The sequence below is a fragment of the Durio zibethinus genome, chromosome 22 (assembly GCF_047325235.1).
Source record: "Durio zibethinus cultivar Kanyao isolate XHJ-2024 chromosome 22, ASM4732523v1, whole genome shotgun sequence".
Classification (NCBI taxonomy): Eukaryota; Viridiplantae; Streptophyta; class Magnoliopsida; order Malvales; family Malvaceae; genus Durio; species Durio zibethinus.
This window is the reverse complement of record NC_143183.1, coordinates 8,282,759-8,294,269: the sequence shown is the minus strand read 5'-3', so window position 1 is coordinate 8,294,269 and position 11,511 is coordinate 8,282,759. Positions and strand designations below refer to the sequence as shown.

The window sequence follows — 11,511 nt, the reverse complement described above, 5'->3', positions numbered from 1 at the left end:
CTTTCTTTGTTGGTTGCTTAATTCAGATTGAGCCATTTATGTGCTTTCTGACTTCAACTCTGTACTTGCAAAGAATTTTTTCTCTTTGTTCATTCCCCTTTTCCAATGTTAAACATAAGAAAAATCCAAAAATTAAAAAAATTTAGAAATAACGAAAAAAATCACAATTTTTGATAAAAAAATAATAAAACAAATAATAAGATAGTTAAATGTCACATTTTAATTTTTATGAGTTACTTTAAATGCACCTTAAATCATAAGGTGATTTTATGTAATTTATCTTTTTAATTATTATAAGTACTTTTTAAAATTATTATAATTTCAAAAAAATCGTGATTAATTTTTTTCTTATAAAAAAAAAAGGTATCATAAATTATTTTAAAAAGTATAAAACAAGAGTTTTTATAATTATAATTATAATCATAATTATAATTATTATATTTTATTATAAATTATGCAAAATTAAAAAATTTTATAATCGAGATAATCACAATAAATTTGGGTATGTTCATAACTACAATAAGTATAATGTGATAAAAAATATGTTTGTAACTTTAATTTTAAATTTTATTTATTTTTTCCTTCTTTTGAACTAGAAATCGAAACCCAATAACCTTCTGCCACCACTCATGGATAGCAATTTTTTGCTTGTTGATTTTTGGGCGAAAGCATCTCTCTCGACAGCAGTAGGTCTAGTTTGACATCTAATGAACATGTCAATTAAGTTCTGCTTAATTGAAATGAGAAAAAATATATAAAAGTAAAACATTTATCAATTTAATAATTAAATTATAAAATAAAAAATTATCAATTTATTATAAAATTTAACTATTAAATTAGCAAATTTTTTACTTTGAAATTTTTTTTTTATCCTTCAGGATTAATGGTGTGATTTTACTTGGAAAAGTAAATCGACGGCACAACAAGTCTGTCCCTTTTTTTTTTTTTTTGTTTTTGGTTTAATGTTGTTTCTATAGAGTGTTGACTTTTCAAAGGAAAATGGTATTTTCACACGTTTCAATGCATGGAAATTTTTTTATTTGTTCAAGTGAAAGTATGTTCTTTGCTTGACATCTATGCCGAGACTTGTAAGGAAACATCTTTGATTGGTTTGCAGGGTGTAGTGGAGAAAGGTATATGGAGGTATGCTTTGCATGTAAGCAGTAAAGTCATAAATGTATTGAGTTTGGAAATTAATCATCAGAGTTTAAGGTACTTGAAAATTTTAAACTGGTTCATAATGGACCGGTGTTTGTCCTGTTTTTGGATGATTTAGTCACTTTTTGGTTGTTATACGCTGTGGTTGTGATGGAAAGGAAAAATGAGGTTGTTATTGCTTGAGTGCTGAGAAGGACTTGGTTAGATGAATGACTGATTGATTGAAATTTTTTTTCTGATTTTCTTATATAATTGACAGATAAAGCTAATTCTTGGATTTTTTTAATTTATTTTTAAAAAATTAAACTCATCTTTCACGTCAATTAAAAATTACAAATAATAAAAAATAATTCGCACGAAATTAATGACATGTGTAATACATTTTTCATATATTATTTATCTGAATTTTTAATTGTTATATCCCGATAAATAAGATATTTATTTATTAAAATTAAAAGATCATGTCTTAATTTTAAGTATCATTTAAAAATCAGAGACAAAATTGAACATTTAATTAGAGATTTTTTTTGGTGCAAATCAATAGAATATAAATAAAATTTGTTATATTTATGATTTATTTATTCAATTAATAAAATTTAAAATATCATTTATAATTATTTGTTAAGTACATGAATATAAAGAAATAAAAATTAAGTTTGTTCATAAATTATTTATCCAATGTTCTGATGTTTCTTTTTTGTAAAATTTGTTGTTTTTTAATATTTTGCCACTATAATGAAAAATTATGATTTTTTTTTTACAAAATTACTAATAAATTTACAATTGTTTACAATAGATATTTTTATAACGCTTATGAACCATTATTTTAAAAATTTATCTATGACATGGATCCTCCATTTGGTTTTTAGCTAGAACATAATGCAATAACTTGTACCCTCATTCTATGTAGTTTTCCTTGTATGGAAGGTATAGAGATTGAAAAGTACGTATAACAATCCTATACATATTTTTGGTTGTATGAAAGGCAAGATGTCAAAGTTACTAACTTTGCTTGCAAGCCTAGGTATACGAGTTAAGGCGTATGAAGTTTGTTGAGTGGTGGTCAGGTAAAACAAAATTAGATGTAATTTTTTATTTAAACCTGTTTGGAAACATCATCCAGTTAATATATAAAACAAATAACAGATTTGAGATTGAATTTTACCAACTGTAAAAAAGGTGTAGCCTTTTTTTTCTTCTTGTATTTTTATTATTAACTAACAACAACATCCATGCCTTTCATCCATGATATGATGTAAATAAGTTTCAAAATCAAGGTTGTGCCTTGTGTCACGGGTCGAGACTCAAGCTTCGAACCCGCGCGATTCCGGGATCCGGACATTCACCCTTCCGGCGTCCCAGATCAACCTTCCGTCATGGTTCACACCCTTGTGAGGTATTGTCCGTTCTGACCTTCTTGGCCTCACGGTTTTATCCTACAAAAGGCGCCTCACAAGGCGGAGATGGTGTGAACCCTTTTATACTCCAATGACCTTGTTCGATGTGAGATTCAGGACTTCCCCTTAGATCTGTGACACTTGCACCACACAGTTAAAGGGGTAAAGAGAAGAAAACATTTAAATTAATGATTGAACCTGTTTTGCTGTTGCTTTCCTTGTAACAAACAAAATGTAATACTAAATTTCTTTTGATTTCGTCGAGTATGGCAGCTACAAGTATTAGGCAACTTATCCAGTTTGATGTAGTGAATAAATTTTTAGTGAATGTGAGGGAAGTAAGACATAAGCAATAGCAAAGTGCAAAATAGATGATGATCTAGACTTTCCACCTCAAGACACCAAAAATGGGAATACAGATATGTAGTACCTGTTACGAATATGATAGGCACTCAAAAACATTAGATAAGGAACAAAAATAAGCATCCAAAAATGATTATTGTACATAGTAAAAGTCTAATGACGGCCTAATATATGATTTAAGCTTTATTGCTGCAGGCGATGAACTGATGATGTTTTGGAATTTACCGGGCAATGAAACGATATTATAGACAAAAAGTGTTACTTCAAAAAATATTTTGATACTCGGCTGAGGTGAGCAACAAAATGAAAACTAGATCAATGGGGGCAGTTAGAAGTCTTCATCCAGTTTGAAGACATAGGTTTTACCTCCATTTTGAAGGCTTGACATAATAGATGGTTTCTGATAATCACCAACCCTCCTCTCAAAGAAGTTAGCTTTTCCTCTGCAAAGTCAAACCCACATTTGTTTAACACAGATTAGATTCTAGAGACATCATAATCAACATATAGAACTTATCGCCTTTGCTTAGGCACATGCCTGACAAATGCTGGTTTAGAGAACACAAAATGTGGCAAGTCAATGATATGATCCATAACAACTTAACTACTATCATAACTTACATAGCTAAGTCTAACAACCACTGGCACAAAAAAAAAAAAAAAAAAGAGAAAAAAAAGGTCCAAGTTTGATCATGATTATGCAAAACTCAAAATAGTCATTAAATTTGCGTGGTAGAGAGTCAATGATGTTTGCAATCCCATCACAACACACAAATTTCCTCATGGTGATGTTAGAAGGGAAGACTTCTAATAAACACTAGCATTTCACATACAGGGTCTCATTTCTGCAATAATTTGTTCGGGACCAACGTTACATGGGTCCTGCCAAGAGTGAAAAACATTCAAATAAAAAAGGTTTAAAAGGAGATTAAGAATATGAAGAAAGCCAATGACAAAAGGGTATATATGTCTTAGGTTGATGTAGAAGAGTCCAGATTCTGGACATCAGCTTGAAAAATGTTGAAATCAGCATTACTTTCATTTAATCTAATAACTTAAAACCAGAAAATGCAGCAATATGGCTATTAATACTTACTGTAAAGATATAAATTCCATCCAATCCAAGGGATTTTCAACATTGTACTTTCTCTGACACCCCAATGCAACCTGTAAATAAACGGAAACAAGTAGCAGTTTAGTTCTTTTCACCCCAACAAATTTATCTTCAAATATGAAAAACAACTTTTAAGTTTTAAATTTCAAAAAACATTTTTTTTAATCAAGGAAATGCATATGCAAAATCATATAATTCACAAATGGCAATACACCTTTACCTCTCAAAATCCTGAAATTTTCTACAAAATTAATATAAAGATTTTATGAAATCTGTTTCCTTAAAAATATGTAAAGTATATTTCTTTACCCACTAAAATTAAAAATTTAAGCAAGTCATTCACGAAGAAATATAATTTAAGGGAAAATCTTGAAGCAAATATATGATTTCTATGTATAACAAGTGGCAATAAGGGTTGCAATAAGGATACTATAATAATTCTATATATAGTTAGCTTGTCGAGAGACAATGAGGGTATCATAAGAATTCTATGTATAGTTAGCTTTTATATATCGTTATAAATAGTAACTTTTTATGATCATGTTAATATGTTTTTGGATTGCAATATATTAAAATCAAGCAAGGATTATCAAATCTAAAACTGAGATGATCTATTAGAAATGTATTAAAGGTTTTTTTCTTCTTATTTTGGATAAAAGAGATATCAGTTTAGGATTTAGAAATAAAATTTTAAGTTTTATGGAATATATGAATGTGTGTTTTTGTGTGTGTCTGTATACATATATGGATCTGTTAAATATCTTTTCATTCAAGGGTGGTTCATGATATCAAGCTAAGTTTATAAAAATGAACTCTTAAAAAACAAACAAATTTACAGAGGTATACCAAAAGACGATCAGCGACAAACTTTATGTACTGGCTCATGAGTGTTGAGTTCATGCCAATCAGTGCACACGGGAGAGCCTCACACACAAACTTAGTCTCAATTGCCACTGCTTCATGAACAATATGATGGACTTTTTGCCATTTAAGTTGCTTCCGCAGCAAACTGCAAGCAGGTGCATTGAATTCCACATCTAAGACATTTCATTATCTTTTCAAATTCAACCCACATATTCAACCAACGACAAATAAAAATGCAGCAGCAAAAGTTCTATTCTTGCTTCCAAATATACTTCATTAAAAAATAATAAAAAAAAGAGGCTACCTGTATAGAAGGCAAGCAAAGTCACAGTGAAGCCCCTTATCTCTAGATATATGCTCATTTGAGAATGTCAAACCAGGCATCAGTCCCCTCTTTTTAAGCCAAAAAATGGCACAAAAGCTGTAAAGCTAAATTAATAATCAATAAAAGGAAAAAAAATTACAAAAGTAATTCAAATTTTATTGTAGAAAGGTATTAAAAAATACGAACTCTACAACATCATATAGAAGAAGCAACTGGCTAAGCTGGCTAAAGAAGATTACCTCCCAGAAAAGAAGATTCCTTCAACACACGCAAAAGCAACAAGTCTCTGTGCAAATGAAGTGGAACTGCATATAGGCACAACAAAGAATCTTTTTAAAGAAAGAAACGTACTGCTTTGACATAACCATACTTATGTTTAAAGTCTAAATAAGCTTGAGAAACACAATGATGCTGTCCAAAGAAAGTCCTTCTATTTAATGGTATAGAATGGAGTCAAGGCTACTAAGATGAATATTTGATTGAAAAATGGTTATAAAATGTGACAGAAAGCAAGGAAGAAACAGCAAGCATATTTGCATTAATCTTCCAACTGAAGTTCTTTCATATCCAAGCCAGAGTTCTACATTAAGTAATCTAACAGGTGAAATGTTCAATCAAAGTTAGGAAAGCTTGGTAAAAGATGTGAACTTAGCAGAGAGAAGAGTGAGTAGGTAGCAATGCATAATGTAACCCTTAGAAACAAGGAGAGAAAATCATTCAGATAACCATGTCAATAGATACTCCAAAGTCAAATCATTCAGAAAACTCACAAGCATCACTTCTAGTCCTGATAAACATGTTGAGAATTCTTTAACCAAATCACTTATTTGGCTTCATGTAATCAATTTCCAGAAAGTAGGGCATGAAAGTAGTTCCTCTGTATCCAATCCAAAGCCCACTTAACCTTCTTACGGATGCAAGGGATGCTTTCAATAGCATTGAACAATCTATGTTTTTCTTTGGAATCCTTGATATATGTATCCAAAAGCAAGCTATACGTTTCTAAACATTGGCAGCAGAAAATATTTGCCAATCAGGTAACTTCAATGCAGGATACAGGGAAATCATCAAAAAGACCAAAAGCAAGTGAAAACTAGGCCACAGTCATGTGTTGACTGTTAAGGCCAAATAAGTCTGACAATCTAGCACAAACAACAGCCTACTCCAGAAGATTAAACAAGTTGATAAATTCGATAGAGATTAAGATAACCCAAGACCAAATAAGACCTTAAATGTTAGGGCAGGACTCATCTTTACTTTTCAATTTCCAATAATTATTGAAAAACATTTGAGAGGGCAGGGCTTTCTTCAGAAGTCCAATAGGATGTAAGCTAAATTATTCCAAAATTGTCATCCTGGACAAGCTCAATTGGCCAAGAGTTTTCTTTCAGGAACACCTAAATGGTGACCCTGATGTTAAATGTGAAGATCAACAAATCTAGTAAATGATCAACTCCCTACCAGAATGAATATTCTCCATTGCAATTTGAAATCCATAGAATGCCCAGGCCTGAGAGAATGAGAAACCTTGATGTTAGATAAAAAAACTTGAAAGAACCAAGTTAAGTACTGGTCCATGGCACAAGTATCCTCTACCTTTATGCAAAACAAAACTGGTTAGTACCTACCCTTGAGTCTATAACTAGCTAAATAGACAAAATCTTCAAGAGCTAAACAGAATATTAGCCTGATCTTACCCACCAGACCTAACACTGTTACTACTACAACGTGATTCTCCTCTAATAAATGCCTTATATGAGCATGAAGCTATTTTAAATAGCAAAAATGAACATGACAAATAGAATTAAAGATAATAATCCAATCAGTACTCAGTTATTCATAAAATAGCATGAAAAACAACTTAACTAATGCCTACCTCTGGAATCTGAACGACATTTAGGAATCTTGCAGCCAAGTTTTCCAAAACTATCCTATCAGATGCAGAAAAAAATGCCAGCACATGGCTTAAAAAGTGTTTTTCTGAGTTAGATAAGGTTCCCCAGTGCTGCACATCTGGTGAGAGATCAATCTCCTCAGCTGCAATAACATTATCAAGTTATGACAATGAGGTCAAACCAAGGGGCAGGAAATTACTGGAGAAGATAAAGAAACCACGTATAAAGAAAAGAGTAGTGATGCATAATAGGACCTCTAAATATAAACTGATAGAAGCTCCAAATTAGGGGGAAAAGCTTAAAGAAAAAGATGGGAAAAAGGCTCATGGCAATTTTTCAAAAACAATCTCTCTCTAAACACATGCTGATATTGCAAATAAAAATTCCGTAGGTTACCATTTCCGAAGATTCACAAATTGGATTAAATATTCCTCAAGATTGGAAGTCAATTTTTATGCAATACAATTGTATTCCAATAAACAATAATCCACCCTACACTATAACATAAATAATGGGGGAGAGTGATGAGGAAAAAAGCAGTTCCAAAAGCAATATTTACAGAAGGTAGTTTTTCTCTTTTCTCTTTTTGGATTTGAATTTTTGTTTTTAAATTTCTGTTGGTTTGCAGTTACGAGAAGAACTAAAAACAAAAAATAAAACCATTCACCGCCATTCTACTTTATGAACACTCGTATAACAACAATGATATTGATACCAAAATTGCCAATCAAACATACAACCCACTTTTCTTTTAAACTCTGCCTCCAACCATTCCATTCATACAAACCCAAGTTTACAAAATCTAAAACGAACCCAATTTCAAACATACAAAAACAACATCAGAAACCCCAAGGAGAAAAAGAGCAAGTACCTGTCCAAAAACTAGCCTCAGACTTCTTGTACATCTCCCAAAGTGGCTGATAGCTAATGGGAAACATGCAAAACCTCTGGTTTTTTTGTTTTAATATGGGCTCTTCCTCTTCCTTCTCTTCTTCTTTTTCCTTTACTTTGTTTTCCTCTTCTCTTTCTTGTTCATATCTCAACGAATGCATTTTCTCCTTTTTCCCCTTTCATCTTTGCTTTTGTATGGTACTTGAATGAATAAAGAGGAGAAATATTACACAAAAAAAGAAAAAAAACCCTACAAGAACCCTTCTTTGAAAGGAAACCGACAGGTTGCAATTGGATGATTAGTGATGGCAAAGAGAAAAAGAGAGTTTTTGGCTTTGGTTTTTTCTCTGTTGTTTTTTCTTTGCAATTTGCATGCGGTTTTGCGTACTTTGTATTTTTTCCATTACGAATGGGCACAGCGTTGTTTTCTCACTTGCAAAGTAAGCGTGGAGTTGGCTGTGTGATTCTGGCTTTCATTTTAAAGTGGGCCTTCTGATCATCTAATAATATTAATATACATCAATATAAATTAATGAATTTCACATCTCTCAATTGTTTTTTTATACAATTTTGTTTTACATAATTGTACCAAAAACTTAATAATAAATATCAAGGCAAGTCATATTCATCAATTTAAAAAAGAAATATGATATTGACAATATCTCCAAATAATATCCATACAATAAATATTATAAATTCTGGAGAAAAGTGAGGCTATTCTCGTGACATACCAATTTTCTCTTAAAATAAATATGGTAGATTTTAGAAAATGATAAAGATGTTCACGTGACATCCCAATATTTTTTTAAAATTTTTTTATTTTATTTTTATTTTTTGATTTATTTATTTATTTTAGACTTTATTTTTATTATTAGATAAATTTTATAAGAAAAATTGATAAAAATATGAATTACAAAGCCACTTATATTGGACAAATTTTAATTTATATTGATTTAATATATCTTTTTTAATTCAAAATCCTGTCTTTTTTTTTAAAAAAAAAACTGACATCAAATAGAAAGCGAGTTTAAAGTGTTTTGTTTTGCCTTAGGTATATAAAAATATTTTTTATTATTTACTTAATTTTATTATATATTATATTAATAGAGTTGTTATTTAATATCTTAATTAATAAATTCATATGGTATCCCTATTTGGCTTTCTTTTCTTTTCCTTTTTTTTTTTTTGTTTGTCATTTTCTTTGTTTGTTTAAGTTTTTACCTTTTTTTATTAGATAAATTTTGTAAAAAAAAAAAAATCAATGTAGCTTGGAAGGACAAAACAACGTATATTCAATGGGTTTTAATTCATCTAGATTCGATAGGTACGTTTCTTTTAAATTTGGAATTGGATCGCGTTTTTTTTTTTTAAATCAAGCCTGAGTTAAATGTTGGTTTATAGTATTTTATCCTATCCCAATTATATATAAAATATATTTTATTATTTATTTAATTTTATATTTATATATTTATATCATATATTATATATCAACATACATAGACACCTAATAAGATTTATCACATGGATGATTATGTGGACAACTTTTTTAGATGACATGTAGGATAGTTTTTTTAAAAGAGTAGCTTTTTTAATTACAAATTACATAATAGCTAATTAGGATTATAAGTGCACAAAGCCATTTAACTAATAAGAAAGATGAATAGAGTATTCTCCCACAAAAATTGATCATTTGGGAAGTTTAGCCTTAATACTAGTTATCAATACACTCTAACTATATTTAGCTCAATCAAAAGGTTGAAAGTTGATTTACATTACTACTAACATAAGGTAATGAACATGTAAAGCAAAGGAAATTAAATCAAATGAAAATGAGAGTAAATCGAAGGAACACTTAATCTAATGCATGAAATGAATAAAAACATAATGTAACTTGTAATTAAAATACATGAATAGAAAATGAATTTGAAACTTAAAGCATAAAATCATAACTACTTCTATGGAGTGAATCAAATGTAAAATGCAAGGAACTAAATGGATCTAAGCCAAGTGCATGAAATATAAGTGCAATTGAATGTAAGAACAACAATTGAAACTAGATCTAAGTGTAGCATAATAAAAATGCATAAATTAAATGCAAAGAAATTGAAGAACACATAAAACCAAAATTGGATCTCAAAACAAAAATTCAAAAATTTGAATCTTAAAACCTAGATCTATACATCAATACTGCAAATGAACTTAAAGCAAACTAAAGTAACATCAATTAACATCTAAACTTTAAAAGCATGAAAAGAAATCAACTTAAACTATAAAGAAACTAGCTTAATGAACTAAAAACATGCTTAAAGGTAAAAACAGAGAAAACAAAGCATTAAACAAAGAAAATAGCCAAACAGAGATCAAAAGCATGAAATTAAAGGTAAAAAATCATAAAACTTCAAGTAAACGACTAGAATAACAAGTGTAGAAGAGATCAAGAATCAATAAACCACCTAGCATAGAGAAAAGCCACCATAAGTGTTGTCACCACCTGCTGTCTCTTCTCTTACTAGATTTCAGCCGAGACTTTGATGATTTTTAGAAAAATATGTAGTGTGAATTTGAAAGTAAAAATTTTCAAAATTAAAGTGCAATGAATGAAGAGTTTGTAGAAATAATAAACTTTCAATGTAAAAATTAAAGGTAGTGCAGTATTGAAAACAACCCAGCAGCATTGAACATGTAAAGGAAATTGCAAGTAAATGTGTAAAAAATTTAAAGAAATTGAAATTTCATTGCAAAGTTTTCAAAGCTCATGAAAATTAAAGTGCAAGAATGTACATTTTGCTAGAAAATTAAAGGAATTTTCTCTCTAAATAGTCTTTTAAATGAACAAGGAAGAAACTTTTTAAAGAGAAAAGTTACACTAAAAGTAAATTACAAATTTGTAATTGGAGCTATTTTTCTAAATTCTATACAAAGGTCTATTTATAGGCCAAGGATTATGTGTTCCAACCAATAAAATCACTCCAAAATGCCAACTAGGATGCCACATATGTAAGATATTTCTATATCATTAAAGCTTCCTCTATAAGCTTTTTATTTACATTCATCCTCATCTCTTCTCTTCAAGCCTTCTTCCTTTGATCATTAAATCTAAAAAATGTAAGAATTATAACCATTAAAGAGCCTCTAAAATGCCAACCAAGTAGTTATCCATTGGCTTTCCTTTTAATTCAAAATTAGGCACCAAATTCCCTTTGTGATTTAAGATGCATCCAACAGCTAGAAAGCTTTCTTTCTTTCAAATTTGGGTATCAATTTCCTTTTTTTTTCCTCTTCAAATTTCAGCTAATAAGACACCACCTAGTTGCCAACTTATCTAAAAAAACTGAAAAAACAAGTTAGCTTTAAAATTGCTCCATAATTCCTTGAAATTGCTACTGCCTTTTTTTCTCCTTTAACTCATATATTTTACTATAAAGGTGATAAAAGATTTAATGAGCTAAGAAAGAAAAAATAATCATGAAAATTATAAGGAATAAGACTTGAATTTAAGTTAAA

General features: G+C 29.7%; 1 protein-coding gene across 1 annotated transcript; it reads right to left on the bottom strand.

Annotated features, from left to right (window-relative positions):
- Positions 1–3,089: 3,089 nt before the first annotated feature.
- Positions 3,090–8,198, bottom strand: LOC111307311 (ribonucleoside-diphosphate reductase small chain A-like). The gene is made up of 9 exons (XM_089751889.1): positions 7,988–8,198; positions 7,098–7,258; positions 6,683–6,731; positions 6,099–6,223; positions 5,461–5,528; positions 5,201–5,317; positions 4,879–5,041; positions 4,015–4,085; positions 3,090–3,361 (listed from the first exon to the last, which is right to left on the bottom strand). Exons 1-9 carry the CDS (start codon positions 8,166–8,168, stop codon positions 3,247–3,249), a joined length of 1,050 nt encoding a protein of 349 aa, XP_089608015.1. The 5' UTR covers positions 8,169–8,198; the 3' UTR covers positions 3,090–3,246.
- Between the last annotated feature and the right edge of the window lie 3,313 nt (positions 8,199–11,511).